Source organism: Centruroides vittatus, unplaced genomic scaffold (genome assembly GCF_030686945.1).
Source record: "Centruroides vittatus isolate TY-2023 unplaced genomic scaffold, ASM3068694v2 scaffold_2569, whole genome shotgun sequence".
Lineage (NCBI taxonomy): Eukaryota > Metazoa > Arthropoda > Arachnida > Scorpiones > Buthidae > Centruroides > Centruroides vittatus.
The window spans coordinates 727,095-748,498 of NW_027122690.1; the positions used below are offsets into that span (position 1 = coordinate 727,095).

General features: G+C 31.3%; 1 protein-coding gene and 2 long non-coding RNA genes across 3 annotated transcripts; all 3 read left to right on the forward strand.

The window, feature by feature from the left end:
- The first annotated feature begins 2,106 nt into the window (after positions 1–2,106).
- On the forward strand, positions 2,107–4,926 carry LOC136987712 (venom metalloproteinase antarease TserMP_A-like). Its single transcript, XM_067285481.1, has 11 exons — positions 2,107–2,212; positions 2,799–2,965; positions 3,082–3,171; positions 3,240–3,363; positions 3,443–3,606; positions 3,689–3,757; positions 3,828–3,982; positions 4,221–4,276; positions 4,348–4,456; positions 4,526–4,702; positions 4,779–4,926. The coding sequence occupies exons 1-11, from the start codon at positions 2,155–2,157 to the stop codon at positions 4,816–4,818; spliced, it is 1,209 nt and encodes a 402-aa protein (XP_067141582.1). The 5' UTR covers positions 2,107–2,154; the 3' UTR covers positions 4,819–4,926.
- A 12,179-nt stretch (positions 4,927–17,105) lies between these two features.
- On the forward strand, positions 17,106–17,495 carry LOC136987733 (uncharacterized). The gene is made up of 3 exons (XR_010882660.1): positions 17,106–17,166; positions 17,265–17,333; positions 17,407–17,495. It is a non-coding gene; the product is annotated as an uncharacterized lncRNA (long non-coding RNA).
- A 289-nt stretch (positions 17,496–17,784) lies between these two features.
- Positions 17,785–18,341, forward strand: LOC136987731 (uncharacterized). Its single transcript, XR_010882658.1, has 2 exons — positions 17,785–17,870; positions 17,932–18,341. It is a non-coding gene; the product is annotated as an uncharacterized lncRNA (long non-coding RNA).
- The last annotated feature ends 3,063 nt before the right edge of the window (positions 18,342–21,404 follow it).

A 21,404-nucleotide genomic window follows, 5' to 3' on the forward strand; every position in this document is an offset into this window, starting at 1 on the left:
GAGGTGAGATGGGGTCGACGATAAAGCGTGGCCGCCAGTCAAGTAAAGACTCCATTTAACAACGAAACAACATTTATTTCAACGAAAAAGTTAATTACAAGTGTTAATTACAAGAAAACGTTCTCTAAGCTACAATTCTACTCTCAATTTCGCGAGGGGGAAGCTCGAGAGAGAGTTCACGTAATCAGTTTCATACCTCTTAACAATTTTCGATTTCCGAGGAACTTTCGGCACTTGTTCCAACTTGAGATCCAAGGCACTCCGTAAATTGTTCGCGATCATCCGTGACACGTTCGACTGGCCGATCGAAAAGGACTCCCCCGAGGGGGGACTTGGGGTTTTATAGATTCGCCGGTGGAACCAAGTCACGAGATCGCTGCTAGGACGGAAGAAAATGACGAGTTCGGATGCTGAGTGTATATTTTATGAGGTTATAGCATGATTTGTAATTTTGATTGAAAATTTTTTTATTTATTTCCACGACTTTAGGATTTTAAATCCGAAAAATTTTAACTTAGAAAATTTTGCAATACCGGCGAATTTTGCAATGGAGCAAATTTTTGACTTGAAATAACGTGTCTTTCGTTCAAAACAAAAGTTCGTATATACTTAATCAAGGTCTCCGGGTCATAAGCTTTTCATATTTGATCTCGACTTTCATTTATCTAACTCCATCCTCGAGAATAAGGAAGAACAGACGGAATTTATAAGTCTGCAATTTTAAAATTATTAATCTATTGTTTTATCTATAATCATACTAAAGATACTTACAAAGCAGTTTAATAACTATTTAAAGTTATTAAACTGCTACACTAAAAAAAATACTCCTCTCGATTTTGAAGTTTCTCGAATAAATTGTATTAAATTGAAAAAACAGTAAAAATTCCACTGAAAACACTTTAATATTTTTTAAATTATAATAATTGGGTAGTGAACGTAATAAAATTTCTCGAGAAGGCATCGTAACTTCTTCACATCTGTACCATTTACATTAACATCTGCTTATTATTTCTTTTACAATATTCAAAACGATAAAAAAAATTCAAATTAGAAATATTATAATCAAATTATTATTGAAGTAAGAATAACATATTTTTCTACGTTAATTCTACGGTCAAATTTATTTATTTATTTGCATTAATAAAAATAAATTTAAATTTGAAAATTGATTCGGACTTCACTGGAGATTAATTGTAAAATTTTTTTTTTATAGTATCTTGGCTCATTTCTTCCTATAAATGCGGTATGCATACGAAAGTTACGCTTCAAGAATAACTATTTATTGAGCTACAGTTTGAAAAAATTGTAGACATATAAATTACTAGTATCATCTCCGTCCGTCTGTCTTTCTTTAATCTCGAGAACGAAGTTAGATAGATAAAAGCCGAGATTATATATGGAAACCGCAGGGACAGGAAGTACCGATCAACTATACGGGAACTCCCGATCTGAATCGGAATGTCACGTTATTTCAATTCAAATATTTCTCTCCGAGAGGCATTAGATAGATTACCGGCACGACTCTATTGTTAAAGGAAAAGTATGATTTACAGGGGAAAGCCACTACTAATTTGAGGTGGAGAGCATATAATTAATTTATAAGTATAACATCAAATACATCGTTTCGTATCGAGAGCTAATGCCAAAATTTAAAATTATTTTATTAATAATTAATCCATAGTAGAATTTTTATTGTATTTAATGAATTATTTCTTAATACATATGTAAAAGTTTGTGTCCTTCGAAAGACTTAATTAATTGATCCAATAAATCTATTTTTTTAAAAGTCTTACTCGAACTAAATATAAATCTTTATTAAATTTTCTATATAAGGCTTTAATATTCGTGATAAATAAATAAATAAATGATATTAAAATTGTCATTGTGAAAAGTTTAATTGATTTATTGAACGTATGTAAATGGATTAAAACGAACTTTTTATATGCCAAAAAAATAGAAAAGGAAATATATATATATATATATATATATATATATAAAGTATGCTTTTTCAACACTAATTAACGCTTTAAAATTTGTCACAGATGCAAAATAACAATTTGGAAGGGATGAGTAATCATGTAATAGCAGCTAATTTGCTCTTCCCACTTGACAGCTGTAAGTATAAATAAGATGTAGGCAATCCTGTAACTAACCATGATTTTCTATCTAGCAAATATATTCCTCCTTACTGCCGTTTCGGCCATTCCAAGTGGTAAGAGTATTACTATTCCCATAGCGTTGTAAATACAAAACTATATTGGTATCTATAAAATTAAAGCGTAGCTAATAAAATCGATTTGTCCTGTTCTTAAAAGTTTTTAGTTATTCGATACGCATTTAGTATTAGAGTTTTTTATGGTGTGATAAATGTATTGTAATTAAGTTCTGCCGTTTCTGGGCTTTTGTATAATACATGTAGTTTAATATCTGAGGCACGGAGAAAACCTTATTCAGACGTTCTATTTTTTGGGTGGAAAAAGTACTTGAAAAATAGATTATAAGAATGATTTAAACTATTCGAAATTATAAAAATATAGAATTGGATTTATGATGTAAGGTAACAATATGCCAAGGGAGATGCTTACCGGGAAGATTTTTTTATGGGAAATTTGTTATTTAGGTGTTAGATACTCAAAGAAAAACGAAAAAACTCAACGTGGCTAGCTCACGTGGAGTTTTTTCGTTTGACCACGTGGTCAAATGCAAACCCGCGACTAGTGTTCATTCATTCGGCCACTGGTGGTTAATTATAAACATGAAAATAAAGTTGAAAATTTTAAGTTTACTGAAATATATAGGTCGTGTTGATGTGGTGTATCCATCCGTGGAAACATCCAAATCCGGAGAAAAGACGATGAGATTTAAAGCGCTGGATCAAGACATCGAATTGAAACTGAAACCAGCAGGTGAAATACTGGCAAGAAACTTCGCACTGATAAAAGAAAATGATCAAATTCATCATTCAGTAAGTCATAATTTGATTACAGTTTGAGTTTATAACAGTTTATTTAAAATTAAAAATAAATATGGAATCGAAAAATAAATATTCTACAATTATATACATTGTTTAAATATTTTAAGATCGACGTAGAAGACTTGAAAAGAAGAATCTACAGAGATAGTGATAAGGGAGCAGCTCTTTTGATCGACGAAGACGGGCCTCTTACTATTGTAATTATTAATAGAAATAGTTATGTATCATTGCAGAAATTTTCACTGATAGCTTTAATGTACTCCAGCAAGGAATTGTTAATTCGAATATGAGAATCGCACCGTACGAATCGGGAAGAATGGTTAAAGATGGAAGAATAGCACATCAGATCGTGGAAGTTATAAGTGACAAAAAATCCTTTATGAATGATGGTGATGCATTTTAATAAATCTATTGAGTACATACAAATTGCATTATTTTAATTTTATAAAATTTCTCATATGTTTTCAGTTCTAACTACTGATATTAACAGGGAACTGGAAAACGTAGAGAGAAGGGCAGAGAAAAAGAAATGTATTGTTATAGAATATTTATGTGTAACAGAAAGTAACTTTACTAAACGTTTTAAAACAGATAAAGCTTTAACAGAATATGTAACCTTATTATATACTGGGGTAAGTTATGAAATTCAAGATTTAGTTTGAAATTATAATATATAATTTCACTATGATCTTCCTTTTTATATTTAAAATTTAGGTTCAAAACCTACTGGAAAAATTAAACTTGGGAATAACAGTTCGTTTACTGGGAATTCAAGCATTTAAGGTTATATTGAAAATGATTATAATTTTTTTTAGAATTAGATTCATTTATTTATATTTGATTTCGACAACAGATAGGAACCGAACCGTCTTTCATCGAAGATAGTGCCATTCCCGGTCACGAAAGATATCTTAATCCGGATGAACTAGTTGTAAATATGGGGAAATATTATTGTAAACATGACACTGGTTTAGCAAAGGATGCAGATATAATTATGCTTATAGTTGGGTAAGTATTGTATTTAATATATTTTAAGAAATGTACGCACACTTTAAATACGGAAATTATACTGTTTATATAAGTCAGCGGTCAATTATTTTCAAATATTTCATGTCAACGAATAAGCCACGATGTCAATGCAGTGTTATGTATATAATGCTACACTAAATGTCTTTTTTTAAAATATACTTTAAAATGCATTTAAAAAAATCATATAGACTTAAACTAATATTTTTATATTGTTCAGTCGTAAATTAGGTGAGTTAGACGAGGATGATGATACCGTCGATTTTAGTACTGCAGGTAAACATTTTCCTTATTCTATATAAAATTTGATAATTTTAGGAGTATTATATAGAAAATTATTTCTTCAGGTATTTCGCAGGCCTCATCTGTTTGTAAATGCCACAAAGTCGGAGTGGCCCAAGACGATTCGGATTACAACGAAAGAGTCGATACTGTAGCTCACGAAACGGCCCATCTGTAAGTAGGTTAAAACATTATTTTAAATGAAATATTATTGAGATGAAAGTATGCAAATTGTTTTTATAGACTCGGAAGCCCACACGATGGGGATGAACCCGAAGTACTCGACAAAGTACTTCCTGGTAATCCGGGTGCGAAAAATTGTCCTTATGAGGACGGTTATATAATGGGAAGTGCCGATGATAAAGTTAACAAATTCAAATTTTCCGAGTGTACTAAGAAGTGTATTGAACATCTATTATCGTAAGCATAATTCCTATTAGTTATATTTGAATATTCTGAAAATAAATATGTTCATGCAATAATTTACTTATTTCAGATTACCTCGAGCAGCCTGTCTTTATAAAGATTGCAAATGAGTTTTATTAAATAAATGAATATTTTATATTTTAAACACATTACAAATAAGCGAAAGAATGCTTTTGTAATTATAAATTTATGAAAAAAAATTGTAGATTTTCAAGAAATGTTATGTCATTTTTTTCACTACTTAATTACAAAAAACGCTAGATCAGCACCTACATAATTAATAATTAATGGTAATTCTAAAATCAAGGAGTTTTGCTGTCACTTTTCAACGAAAATTCTGTCACTGCTGCAATTTCAGTGATCTGGCTGAGTGAATAAAACTACGATAGAGCATCGTTATCCGACCCCCGATTAACCGACTTATCGGTTAACCGACCGCGTTCTAGTCGGCAAATTCAAATGTCTGCTAGTGATGTGGCGCTACAATATTCGGTCATGTCTTGGCTACTTTAATATTATTTTTGTTAAATTTTTGCATGTTTTAGCTGGCAGCACTGGCTCGACCCTGAAAGGGAGGCTAGTATTTAAACCAGGCCTAATACACTATACTAATAATGTATTTTTTCATACTTTTCGGTTATCCGACTTTTCAGTTATTCGACCAACCCCAGTCCCCAATTGAGTCGGATAATCGATGCTCTACTGTACTTAACACTGATTTGAGTTCGCTCTAACAGCCGCTCACGAGAAGTTCTCTTAATTATCTTCACTTAAATATAGTCCTTTCCGGGAGGGATTTTCCCTTGGTACATTCATGTGTTATATTGCCTTACTTCAGTGTTCTTTAATCTTTGGAGCGTAAGGCTATTGCAAGGAGCGCGCAACTTTAATTTGGTAAAGTTATCACTTTTTAATACAAACAAACAAAAATACAGTCAAATTGATGTCGAAAAATATGAATCAGCAAAACAGTTATGCTTAATTCACAACCCTAGTCCGAAAGAATCAGGTACGAATGATAAAAGTCCATCTATACTCTTGTCGGAACGTCTCGATAAGAGTCGAACCCTCGAGAACAATATACTTTACTTAATAAACATTATATCGTAATTGGGTTGCAATTTTCAAATTGCGAACCCATAAATTATCACTGCCGTACAGTACGTCTAATGTCTGTCTGTTCTTTAATTTCGAGTATGCAGTTAGCTAGATGAGATAAGATATAGATAATTTAATGATATGGGGCACCGATTAAATATATACGAACTTTTGGTTTAAACTGACGTTTTTTGAATTTCTCCAGAACGCATACTTTTCCTTTAACAATAGAGTCATGCCCTAAAGGGAGTTTAACTGGTTAATGGAGTCATTAACAATAGAGTCATGCCCTAAAGGGAGTTTAACTGGTTAATGGAGTCATTAACAATGGAGTTTATTAACAATGGAGTCATGCCTTTTAGGGCATGACTCCATTGTTAAAGGAAAAGTATGATGTACAGAGTAGGGTTTCTCAAACGGGATCTCGGGATCACGGTTGTTTTTTTAACCCGGGAAATCTCGAAAATTTCTTAACAGTTCACTTTTTTCTTATTTTGTGATAAGGTTGTGAAAATTTTGCAAATAGAAAGTATAATTAACTCATAAACCGTCAGAATACATTCGTATTTATTAATTTTAATCCTGCTTATTAGTTGTTTAAGTTTTCCTCGTAATAGAATGTCACAAATGGTCAATAATCAATATTTAGCTTATTTGTGGCAGGATTCTGAAAATTCTTCACTTGTCAGAACCTGTAATATCTGAAATAATTGTGCTTATGCTGTCTTAACTTTTAACCGTCCCAGTAGCTTCAATAACTGCTTAACGCCAGGTTGTGCAAATTGGGCAAGGATACAAACGAGTACGAAGTCTGTAAGTATAAAGTTTTTCTTCGTAAACCTAATTATTAAAGTCAAACGAATTGCTGAATTATCAGGCTATAAGCTCTATTAAAGCATCCGAGGCAGAGAAATCAAGAACACTAGAGAGCAAAAGAAGTACTACAAACTCGAAAACGAACTAGAAATCTTCCAGGTTACGGGTGAAAAAACACATAGAGTTGAACTTAAAATATAAAAATAATTTTATTTATTAATAAAATAGTATAAAATTTCTTTAAATTTCTATAATTTACAAAATTTTAGAATAATATTTCAAAAAAATCTTGAATTTAATGTACAGTACTTTTAAGTACTGTACATTATACACAGTATACTGCAGTATAAAAGTATAGCATTTGAGTAAGTACTTTAACGCTTTGGCGAATATATCGACATCGACATTTAAAATCGAATATAATTAAATGTAATTTATTGATATTCTGAGATCTGAGAATAGAGTCTTGTGTGACAAAATTAATATAACTAATTGAAAGGCGTTTTATCAAAACGTGAATGTTAGGGGTTTTGATTCATCGAATTAAATAAATATCAATTTATATAATTGATTGGATGAAAAAATCAAATTACCTTTTTTTGAGTGAACTTAAACCTACTTATTTTATTAGAAAAATAAGGAAAAAATATATTTTAAAACTGTAATTCATTATCACATATCCTGTTAACAATAGAGTCATGCCGCTTATCAGTACTTTCTACATAAAGACAGAAATCATGATTTGTGCGTGATTTCAACACGAATTTGGAAAATTCTTGCCAAATGCTGTTGGCGTCGATTGATTTTTCCCATAATCTCTTCATTCTTACTGTGTTGTAAATCAAATTAACTAATAATATTAAGTTTTAAATACTGTATACATTGATTACAAACTGCATTAAAAGAGATTTTACTTTGTAACGAACACAGAACTATTTCCTTCGTATAAGTAGACTAATGAACATTGGCACCATTCTCATTCTAGGAAAAAAACATAATTAAAAGTGAGGAGAATGTTTATCCCAGCCCAAGAATAATTTTATTTTAGAGGAATGTTTGATTTTTGGGGGAACAAAATCTTGAATACATTACAAAGTAGTGTGAAATTCGGCTAAAAAATTATGGAATCACTGAAAACATTTTTTAGTTAATATTCGCCAAAAACCAACACCAGTGACCGGAGTTATTTTATGACCTCCACCTGTTCATAAAATGATTAAAACACAGCGATGAGGTAGATAATAGTCTTCCCTTAAACCAGTGGTTCTTAACCTGGGGTGCGTGCACCCTCAGGAGTGCGAGAGAGCATTTCCAGGGGTGCGAGAGAGAAATTTCAGAAAGATAACTATAATGCGCATATGGAAATGGAATTTGAAAAACTAGATCTAGAACAGTTCTGGTGTAAACAGTTAGAAGCTTATCCACAACTGGCAAAAGCAGCACTAGAGACACTCTTACCATTTGCCACCACCTACCATTGTGAAATGGGATTTTCAGCACTTTGCACATCAAAACAAAAGCCAGAAATCGCTTAAATGCATATGATGACTTATGCGTGGCTCTTTCAAAAAAGAGCCTCGTTTTAATAGAATTATTATGAATAAACAACAACAACCTAGCCATTAAAATTTAAATATTGCTTTTTATGTTAGATAATAATATATATTGTAAATAAACACGGCATTTGTTTATGCAATAAATGTTTTTTCTTAAATAAAAAATATACACACATTTTTTAAGGAGGTGAAAGAGCTTATTTTCATATTCAAGGGGTACTGACCCCTAAAAATGTTAAGAACCGCTGCCTTAAACCATTTGCTATATTTAATATTTTTTGTGTTGATGGCGGGCAATCCAGATGTATGGGGATTTTTTAATAAAGGAAATACGTAGAATGTTTATTACTAAAAAGTAGTCTTAAAGTAATTTTTTTCCATTAGAAAATACGGCATTTGTTTTATTGGGGTTTTTTAAAATAATTTTTTAAACTCTTTCTGCCCTGTGGGCACTAAAAGAGCCTCTTTCTAGCAAGCCCATTATGGGTTCGGTCAGGCCCACAATAGAACGGCCGGGTGGTGAGGCCCCACATATCCGGACGGACCAGCCAGAAAAATTCCTGGGGATATTTCGACCCGTTCGGATTCGAACCCGGGTCCCGAGAGCGTAAACTGCCATTTTGACTGCTCGGTCATCCGGCTATCTGTTTTATTGGGGTAGGAAACCATTACGAGCGCCTAAATTTTCTTCGGGCCCAGCTCATCTCGATGGTCCCGATCAATGGTATATCCCCTTGTATCCGCCATTGCAGTACAAAGTCTCTTCATAGCCTCTGGTTTAATTTGTGACAAGAAAAGAAGCAAAGTAGATCCTGAACGTTTTCGAATTCTTGTTTGCTTAAATAAAAATCTGCAACAGGTATGAATGAGAACAATTATTCGATAATCTAGCGTCGTTGAGATAAGAGTACCTAAAAAATGCTACTTTAAAACTCAGTCAAAATTAAAAGTTTGATGTCTCATTTCTTAAAATTTAGTAAATTGTTTTCTTTTTACTTTTTATTTTGCTTTATTAATTTATTAATATAGGCCCTATTGGGATAATTAAACACTTATGGTTCGGAAAAGTGTAAACGTTATCTTGCTGACAAAAGGAGTAATACAAAAGTTAAATAATAAATATTAAATAAATCATTACCTAAATAAGTTCACAAAGTATTTGGGGTATTCGATTATTTGAGATCTGATTAATACAGTAGAGCATCGATTATCCGACTCAATTGGAAACTGGAGTTGGTCGGATAACCGAAAAGTATGAAAAAATACATTATTAGTATAGTATATTAGTATATCATTATTAACTTACTTCCGTTCAATTTTCATTGATGTTAAGCTGAACATAATTTTTAAAAAAATAATAATCGTCGCTATTGTATCGTTCAAAATTATTTATTTATTTTGCACAAAATAAATACAGTACTGTACTGTATATTAAAAATTATAAAACAAAAAATATATATTTATTTCCATTACATATTTTATATAAAATAGGCATTAGAAAAAGAAGTCCAAAATTTTCTTTTTCTTCAAAGCTGACACTCGTTCTTTTGCCGCTAAATCTCGCACACATTTTTAAAACAGCAATTGGATAGCCTCGCTTGGATAGCAAATTTAAGCCTCGTTTAAATACTGGCTTCCCTTTTATGGTCGAGCCAGTGTTGCCAGCTAAAACACGCAAAAAATATTAATGTAGCCAAGACATAGCCAAATATCGTAGCGCCACATCACCAGCGGACATTTGAATTTGCCAACTAGAACGCAGTCGGTTAACTGATGTGACAGATAATCGGGGGTCGGATAATCGATGTTCTACTGTATTCGAATTGAAAATGGATATTTTTCTATCTCTAGTATAAAGAAAAATAAAATTAAAAATGTCATAATCCATCCAATGCTGGATGGTAGGGCAAATTTGATTGGCTTTGATGAGGAGGCAACGCAACATTTTGGCAATCTGCCAAGGTAGGAGTGTCTTCCGGAAGAACTTTGTATTGGTACTCATACTGCATACCGATTAAAGTGGCATAAACAGCTTTCTAAAGCCATGGTCACACCTTGCAATTTCCAGCCGCAAATGCAACTAGAACCGCGACGGATGTTCCCGATAACTAGTAAACCCCTTCTAAAACCGACAAGACTTCAACGGGTTCAACCGCGACCAGAAACAAAAAGTTCGTTCTATTCGCACCGATTGAAAACGCGCATCCAATCAGCAAACGACTTTGTGCCACATCATACTATAGAGCAGTGATTCTCAACCTTTTTTAGTCACCGTATACTTTTAATAATTTAAAAGTTTGGCGGCACACGCGGTTACTTTGGTAAGTATCGCAGGACAACCGATGACGTCATTACAGTGATTTTTAAAAGCAATTAGTTATTTAGGTCACGTTTTTTAAACGCCTTGATAACTACCAGCAGTTACCTGTAACACTGGTTACAATTTCCAAACGCGCCCTAGAAGGTAGAACTGATTGAATTACTTGTCTGACGTCGCTTATGTATTCGCAGTGGCGGTACACTTCAAAAATTTTGCGGCAGTGGTTGAGAATCACTGCCATAGAGCACGTTTAGTAGCAGGGATGTCGAACGTGCCCAAAGTGGCCCGTAAGGAGAAATCATCTGACACGCAAATTCTGTCTTTTTCAATCATCCTTTCGGTTTATCACTTGATCATCCTCTTTTCAATCAGATTTCTTTTTCTACATTTATTCTATTTAAAGCACATTCGTTTATTTTTTTTAAATATCCGTTATTTGAAGTCTAAAACTTTGGCAGGCATAAACATCTTTAAACCTAGGTATGCTTACTATACGGCACTCAGTCTCAAAAAAGTTTGCCACCTCTGGTCTAGAGGGTTCATTCTTCATTCACCTAATGGTAATTTCAGTTGTGACGTTTTTCCTAAACCAACCAATCAGCATCTTTCTGCCAAAGTGGCATTACTGTGCACAATGACATTCGTCATAACATTTCATGTCTTTTACATGTGACTTCTAACAAATCACGTGACTGTACGATTATTATTAATTCTTAACAATTTGATTTAATTACTTTTGATAAATAGTATAACTTTAAAAAATGAACTGAGGAATTTCATAAACATATTTTATCACAGTGATAGCAAAATTTGGCGTGGAATATGTAATAAATTAATTATTTTGTGTATTACAAATAAAAATTTTAAAACTAATCAGTTTTCTACATATATTAATTCCTTAGAATGTTTGTAAAAAATTAATTTTTATTTAAAACATAAAATAAAATATCGCGATGAATTAAGGGCGTAGTCAGGATTTTTTTTCCAGGGGGGCAAAAATAAGATAACGTTGTTTATTAAAAAATGGTTTTATTTGAACATTTGAAAACGCTAAAAGTAATTAGTTGCAATGCTATTCGAACCTATCTAAATCTTATTTCAGCACTAGCCTACGCGAGTTCTGGCTAAATGACAACATTTCTTTCTCAAATTTATTTTTAGCTTCCAGAACCTTCTCTATATGCACACTTATCATACAAAGACCGACAAGCCGATTTTCTGTCATTGTTGACCGCATGTAAGTTTTTACTCTGCGTAAGGTGCTGAAGGATCTTTCGATAGTGCACATTGTGCAGGACTGTATAAGTGAGATTAGTAGCGCCTGTTTTATGGATGGGTAGAACAATTGCGTTTCTTTAACTAGTGCAGCTAGTTCTATCTCTTTCAGTTCGGCATTTGGCACATTTTTTTCTTTCCATTGGTTGTACCAAAGTTCAGCTTCACCGAGGAAATCATTCAAATTGTAGTAACTACAAAAAATTGTAGTTTTTTTTAATATAAAAAATCCTCGTACGTCATATCAAGCATTACGTGAGAGTGCAACGTAAGCAATGAGAATGCGGACAAGTTCTCCTTAGAAAAACGCTGTTCCAGAGATATTACTAATGAATCTATGCACGGAATAATTAGTGATCTTCTCCAAAACTCGCTGATGGATTCGCACGATGTTTCCGATAATTTATGACTCGCGGCATATTGAAATCTGTTCCAAGATGCTCGGCAATTGTTTCTCTGCTATAACACTTTCAACAAAAATGTAACTATTTTGAATTTTTCGAGGATCTGGATTCGATTACGGGTCTCCCAGAGCAGTAACAGTTCGGCCATCCGGTATGTGGGCGTTGTTGTTGGGTGTGCAGATGAAGAAATGTAGTTAAGGAAGACTCGTTGCTGGATGTATTGGTACAGGTTAATAAAGAAACATATAATTTATTATATTTACATTTTGTAAAGTAGGGAAATTTCAGTAGGCTAAATCTACTCTAAACTAGACGAATCAAAGATACGACGGCCAACTACTTACAAAGAAGTAGAAAAAGAACCATTTGTTTTCTGCAAAGTTATCTCTATTCTGATTGGACTAAACTATTTCGTACACATTTCGTATTTAAAAATTTTTGACCACCATGGAAAAATGTGATCCCAATGGAGAGCGTATATCTCATGTAAGAAAGTCAATAGAAAAAGACAGCATGTAACAGAATCTCTATCAAGAAAAGAAAAAGAAGAGTACAATTCAACTATCTCTTGACGAATTTATAAAGAAAATAATACAAGAAACCAATCAATAAAAAATAAAGTATTTTGAAAACTCTTTTTGGTGTTTTTTGTTCTTTTGTTTTACATTTCTTTACTTTCGTACATATTTCAGAAACTAATTAGATACGAAAGTGAAAGATCGTCTTATATTTTTGTATTTGCTTTTATAAAATTGCTATTGAACATTATTCATAAAAATAAAAAACTTTGTAATTAAAATACTATCATTCATTATACGTAAATGGTAATCAAATATTTATAATTTATATTAAAATGAATAATAATTTTCAATTTTATTATGTATTTTTTAGTTCCTGCTATGATCACCGCATTTGGTATCGTTGTATTAATTTTATGTATTAATACTTGCAATTCAATTTGTAACTCCTGTAAACCTCAATGTAGAAAAGCATGCGGAACATCGAATTTTGCTATCATAACAGGAAGATATCCAAACATTTTTTTTTTTTTTTCAAAAAGCAAGAAAAAGAAAAATAGATATGAAGGATTTTAATAACGGTTTGGATTGAAAAAGTAGTGTTGAAAATAACATTGAACATACAAATGTGAATACAGAACATTGATTAGTGATGGTAATTGTAATGTTTTTAAATGTTTTGAATAAAAAAAGGAATATAAAACTAATATTAAAAGAATATATTTTATTTTTTTGAAATGTAAAAATAAAACGGAATATTTAACAAAACTTAAATATTACAAAGCTATGTAATAAATAAGAACTCAAAGAAAATACATATAAACTAAACAGTGGCTTATTATTAATTAATACATAAATTTGTATATACTGTACTGTACAGTTTCGCATTTTCTCACAACAATTTTATTTATTAACTTGATTATTCTTTTACTATTTTAATTTTATACATCAATTTAAGACGTTTTATGGCTAATTTTTTAGGAAAGATTATATTCCCATATTATTCATTTACAACCATTTATTTATATCATTTACTAATAAGTTATATGCTGTTATCGATACAAAAATAGTCTTTCACATAAAACATAAACTTTTTTTAATTAAATTCGTAGATGGAAAACTTTAAGACATTTTATACTTATTGATGTCGGTCTGATATCAGACGAAAATCCAAAATACTTCAAATCTAATCCATTTTTTTATATATAAATATACAGAAAAGGTTTCGAAACATTAATAAAAATTCATAAAAATATTAATAAAGAATTTTAAATCCTGTTGATGTAAGTCAATATTTTTAAAATTTTTTCTAATAATGGTACTACAACTTAGTAATTATTTTTTCTTGCAACACCTATACTTCTTTACTAGGACTTTTGCAGTTTACGTACTTTTAGTAATACACGTAAGAACCGTTATGGCGCTGCTAAACACTATATTTCTCGGTACTCCTGAAGTGTCATTGCGGTACCTCAGTGAGTCTCGTCATCTCGGTTGAAAACCACTATTATAATTAAATAATTTTTATACACAAAAGTTGACTTTTTTTAATAACATTATCTTTGACAATTGAATAGAAACACATACATCACACTACAGAAGGCCACTATATTGAATACATGTCATATTGTGAGAAAATTCCTGAATACAGACACATACACTGATACACTTCTTTAATTTCTGTTTTGGTTACTATGCCTTGACTTTGGTCCGGCATAGTACACAGCTACTGGCGTTAACCGAATATATCTCATTTAACCCAACATAATAATAATAGTCTTACCACTTGGAATGGCCGAAGCGATTGTACGTAAAATGTGCCAAATTGTAATAAACGGAATGAATATAATGTGAATAGGATCCATCCCCATCCTTCGACCTCAAATAGCATCAATCTCCCTAATACAGAAACCTTCCTGAAAAATTTCAGAAATTTTCGACAAAAATCACAGGAATTATTAAGCTTCAAACACAGTGAACAAAATCGTGCCCCTCATACACATACTGACATCCATACATACGGAAAATAACCCCGAATTTTTTGGACGTTTCAACATTCCCTGAGACCAAAAGTGTGAAAATATTGGAAGGGAAGTTTTTGACCAATCGCCATGTTTTCTCTCTGTTATAAATAACAGAATCAGAAAATTAAAATTCGTGTTTTCTTTATTCTGTACATTTATATATATTATGTATGTGTTTAGTATTGAAGCCATACTGTATTCTATAATCTACTTGTGAAAAAAACTCAAAAAATTAAATAAAATCAGTATTTAAGCTTTACCCTCTGGAAAATTTTTTGCAGATGCCCATGACAATAAGTATTTTCTCTGAGGGTTGCCCTGAAATGCCTTGTTCTCCAGTACCAAAAGGTTTCTCCCAATGGTCCCGTCTCTCGATGGCTTCTTACAATTTTGTATTATGGTCCAAGGTTGGCAATTTCTTAAAGCCGACCAGCTAAGACTGGCGGGACTTTGGATTAATGATGACTGTAGTGACGGCCCGTCTCGTGGCAATCCCCAGAATAGAACTCTTAGATCTACCATCAGTACAAATTTACTCTTCTTATTGTTGGTAGGATTGTCGAGAAAGTGCACTGTTTGTTTCCATAAACTTAACATTGTATGTTTGTCACTCTACCTACTCCTGAATCATTACACATTTCTCTTCAGCAACATCATCTACAAGATGAGAGCTTTAATACGATACTCGAACTTCATTTGTATTCTCAGACTTAGTCATATTACAGCTAGAAAATAATCCGGCGGGTAGTTCGGCTACAGTTATCATTGAAACAAAATGGCGATAACTGTATTGGTTAACAGTTTTATAAATACAATTTTCTAAAATAACCTCGTGGGTATAATATGTAAATTTTTGATTTATAGAACGGGACAGACAGCTAAACAATCATATTTTAATTTTATATATAGGCTGTAGAAATTATACACCTACGTGATGTTAAAAGCAAAACATATGACAGAAAAATGTATAATAATTTTTCAGTCAAAACTATATAGAATCGAGTCTGAATAATGTAAAATAATCCGTACTTGACCATATTAAAATTTATTTTTATCAAATTTATTTAATATAAAACTGTGATTCTAAAATGACGTAACGCATAAATTTTCTATAAGCTACTTTGTTATTTTATTTTTATTTTTATTCTCTTCGCAGTGTGGATAATTAAGTGGGTCCATTGAATCGGTCACGAGTACAGCTAGCTCTTAAATTAATGGGAAATGGTTAAGAGATAAAGCCCAACTTATCAGGGACAGTCTGAAAAATTACTAGTGTTTGATCGGGCTTTTCCAGAACAGCAGGCTAATACCTTAATCGCTTGCTACCTGTACACTCGCCCGTCGAACCCGAAAAACATCTGTTATACAACTGAACATTTGCAACATTTACAGTTGACATAACTTAATAATTATTTTAGATTTAAATAACTGAAGTCTAATAATGATACAAAAAGTAAAAATCTTTAAAACATGTTCGTTAATACCATAAAAGTTAAAATTAGTAAAACTAGGTAAAATTATTTTAAAGGGGGTGGTGTCCGTTTCTCTTCGTGGTGCCCCTGGAGACTCCCTGCGCTAGCGGGGGAAGCTGAGCACGGGGCGCCTCCTGAATGACAGGCCCTACGACAGGCCGGCCGGAAGGTGTATTAAGAAAGAAAAACATCGCAAACATGGCTTAATTTTATAAACTTATAACAATAACTTTGTTAAAAGTTTGCATTTTCCCCTTTTTTTACATCTCTGTTGTTCTAGTATATTTTCAAGCATATGGAATATTTTTTGTAGGCAAATTTAATAAATGACGTCATAACGCCAGTACAATAAAGTCGGATTATTACTTCTGCCTAACACGTGCATAAAATCTATGGCGTTCTCAGATGACCAATCAGAATGAGATCTTTTATTATATTTACGATTCGATTGATCATTAGGGAAAATGCTGAAGTTTTACACACCTGTTACTTAGAAGTGGAAATTCGGTCGAACATTATTTATACCGTATAGAGCGAATAAAAGTTGATGGAAGTAGTGCAGTGCATCACAATTATGCTCGTATACGTGGTAATTTTTCTTTTTGTTACTATCACTTCGGCCGAACCTACTGGTAAGTGAATATATTTTCAATTCGTGCAATTTAATTCAAATTACTAAATCAAAAGTTTTCGAAATGGAAAATATGGAGAGAGGTCGAATTCGAACGAATGACGCCAGTATGTCATCGATGTTTTTTTAATATAAACTGGGTATTTGATATGAGATGATTGTAATTGTTTATTTCTTTCGCAGTTATTCCTCCAGAGACTACAGGGAATGATGTAACTGGAGCTGAAAGGAGAGAAAGTAATTGTATCGTAGTAGAAATTGTAATTGTTTCAGAGAAAACTTTTGCAAATAGTTTCAATGAAACTCTTTCACTTAATCGTTACTTAAACGAAACGATTGTTTAGGTAAGTGAGAAAAATGATTACGTTGTAGGAAAATTTTAATTAATTTCTTTAAAATATCATACATTTAACAATTACAGTATTCAACTTTTCTTGCCTAGGTACAAAATTTAATTGATACCATGAATTTAGGGATTAAACTGCGTCTAAATGAAACTGTACTTTATAATGTAAATATCAATAATAAATCATATATACTAATTTATACAAAGTTTATTTAGATCTTGTCGGATTTATTTATAGGATAGCAATGAACCAGCTTTTATTGAAGAGAGTGTTTCAGAAGAATGTCCCGAATATCTCGACTCTAAACAGTTATTAAATAATATGGCTAATTATTATAGAACAGAAAATATTCCACTGGTCGTTAATGCTGATGTGGTTATACTCGTAACGCTGTAAGTATCGTGACTTAACATTTAAAATATATTACGGGTACAACGATTATTTATTTATTTTCTAGGAGAAACATCGGCGATTCTTACAATGGAATATGCTATTCAGACACAGCGGGTAAGCTAAAACAATGTTTCCTTCAAAATCTTTAGAATAGAACTATCTTTGCTGATGTATTTTAAAATATTCCACACAGGATCAGCTTATGTAGGTGGAACTTGTGACAATAATTACAAATACTGCGTGTTAGAAGACAATGCAGAAAATTTCTCTGAATTTTGTGTTAATTTTGCTGCCAATTTGGCTCATCTGTAAGTATTTCCATACTATTAAGAATTGTAAGAATATATTTAAAGGAAAACATTTTTATAGGCTTTCGTGTCCCAGCGATGGAGACCCTCCCGTGTCATACATTCCCGGTAATCCAGGAGCAGCCAGTTGTCCTCCGAAATACGGACATATTATGAGTGATGAAAGAAACCAAGAAAATGGAACCAAATTTTCTGAATGTTCGAGAGAATGTGTAGAACATTTCATTGGGTAATTATAAAGCATTTCAAATAAAATCATTATGAATTGAAAAACATGTTCTTATAATAACAACTCTGTATTTAACAGTTTGTCAATGGCATCTTGTATTCTAGAGGATTGCTAAGTGTAATATTTGTCGGAGCGAAGCAGTTATTTTGAGAAAATTTGGCCAGATAATATTATTTTTCTTTCACGAATACTTCAAAATAAATTTGAAATTGAGTGAAATAAAATTTATTAATCGTAAATAATTTCGTAGTTAATTATTTGTGTTTCGTATTAGCGCTTCACATATTGAAATACAGTATTTTAATTTTTAAACTTTTTAAATACAGTACACATCGAAATTTTAAATTTTGTGTATGCAATTATTGCTGCTTAGAAACATTAAAAATCATTGCATGATGCAATAAAATTTCCAGTTTTAATCACACGTAACGCGAGTAACAATAATAACGTTAACTTATCTCATTTTCTTTATCACATCATTGAAAGTTTTATGATGAAGGAAAATTTTATATTAGTGAAATAATAATAATTATTATTATATTATATTACAACAATAGGTAAATATGCAATATTAATTTATATTATAAATCATCTAAACTTATAACATACAGCGAAAATTCTAAATAATGCTTCCATAATTTTTTTGCCGAATTTCACACTACTTGTAATGCATTCAAGATTTTGTCCCCCAAAAATCAAACATTCCTCTAAAAGAAAATTATTCTTAGGCTGGGATATACATTCTCCTCACTTTTAATTATGTTTTTTCCTAGAAATAAATAACATATATATATTTGCTTTGTAAACAAACTTTGAAAGCAGGAACATATTAATGTTCGCTAAAAACTAGATCATGTGTTAGCCTATAGCAGGTGTTTCGAATTTTCGAATATTTCTAATTAGAGTATTTATGTTTATTGGTTATTTCATAAAAATAAAGTAATTATGTTAATAATTAAACTTTTTAAAACTATTATCGAGGGAAATTGACGGAGTTAACAAGTGATAATCAAGATCAATGTATCAATATTTTAGGACGTTTAAAAGTTCAATAATAAATTTAAAATAATTATTCTTTTCTGATAAAACTACAATATATTTTGGATAAAATTTCGATTTTATTACCTTACTTCTGTGTCAAATTTTATTTTTTCCGTATATTATTCATCTCAGTTAAAATTGATTAAAGTTTAAAGTGTAATCAGTTTATAAATTTTTATTTATAATCTGATTGGACTTCTAATTCAATTTGTATCTTTTATTATCTCTTCTCTTGGAAGTGAATATTACATTAACAGATTTTTTTTAATTTGTGAATTTTAATAAAAGAAAATTTTATATGCTAATTTACAAAATAATAAATTTATTCTCTTTAGGAAATAATTAAATGAATTTAAGCCTGATAGGGAGACGATAGTGTCGATGTAATTTCAGGAATAATCTAAAATAACTTTTTTTAAACAGGAAATTATTAAGGATTTTGAATAGTTTAATGCTTTTTGCACAATTTGTAAATCGTAAATTAAAAATTGGAAAGACTCTATAAATATTTTAATTTATTACAGTTAATTTATTCATTTTGGTTCGTTCAGTCACAAAGCATATAATGGAACATTCTGAGACTTTATTTCTCTTTCTTTCATAGAATAGATGACAAATTAAATTTACAACAAAGTAAGAGTTAAGAGATTATGGGAAGAATCAATCGACTCCATCAGCATTTGGCAAGAATTCTCCAAATTAGCGTTGAAATCATGCACAAACCACGATTTCTGTCTTCATGTAGAAAGTACTGATAAGCGGCATGACTCTATCGTTAACAGGATATGTGATAATGAATTACAGTTCTGAAATATGTTTTTTCCTCATTTTTCTAATAAAATAAGTAGGTTTAAGTTCACTCAAAATAAAGGTAATTTGATTTTTTCATCCAATCAATTAGTCTCGACTCTCTGCCCTCCTAGCCACGTTTTCAGTTCAAGACAGAGGTGGAAGACTTCACTCATTAAACGTTTGTAGACTTCCAGCTTTCAACCAGCTTGGAACTTTTGAAACACTGAGTGTATAGCCCCAATTTAACGCCGCGCGACTTCCACCTCTTTCCTGAACTGAAAACGTGGCTAGGAAGGCAGAGGTTCGAGACTAATGACCATGTTCAAAACAACATTAAGGCCCATCTCGAGTCACTGGAGACAACATTCTATGAAGAGAGGATTTACACTTGTGTCTTTGTTTTATGAACCATAGGAGGTTAAAAAACCCGCCTAATCAATCTCCTAATAAACAAACATACTTGCAAAATTTCCGGAAGAAGTTATCGAATTTTCGACTTTTAGAGCTCTATATATAGATAATTTTTCTGTTCTAAAAATCCAATTGATCCCAATCATACGTATGGCGGTTTTATTCTTGCAGTTTCCCATAAATTAGGTTGTTTTTGGAATTGTTTAACTCCAACGATGCGATAGTAACTAGATTTAATTGTAGGAAAACTTCCGTTCAATTAATTATAGCTTGATAATTATTCTTGTTTAATTGAGAATAGATCTTTATGATGCATTGTAAGCTAAAATGAAGATTTGCGGAGAAACTTTTCTCGGGATCATATAGTTATTTTAGCAGACATTATAATAAACTATTGACGACTTTGCTAACTTCGGCTTTACGATGTGGAATGGCTAAGATAAATATTTCTTTATTGTCATTTGAGAAACAATAGATTAATGCCCAGTACTTACGTTTAAAGGAAACAAAGGTTCTACTATCATACGTGTATGATTTATTGTATACATATGTTAAAATGTTAATTCTTTTCTGAATTAGTAACAATATATAATAACCAAAAGAGATTAAGGTTAATATTTCAGTAGATTTTTAAAGTCAATACATTAAATTATTTAATATATAACTATTTAAATATGACGTCGTTGTAAACATGATGAGATTATGTATAACGTCATATAATATACGATAGCTCAATAGAAGAGTAATTAGGAGTATTAAGTAGGAGTAGGTGACACATAATTTTAGCAAACCTGATAGACAACGTCTCGCGACCTTCAATTTCACTCCTATTAGATTAATTATAATACAAATATGAATATATATATATTTAAAGAATTATAATATACATTAAATATTATAGCTTATATAAAAATTCGAAAAAAAATAATGTATAAAAAATATTTGTTAATTTTTATCATATTAAATTAAAAGGAGGAAACTTAACTATTTCCATTTTATGATAAGACGTCTTTTACAGAAAGTAATTACGTATAATCTACAATACACAAACAACACCACGC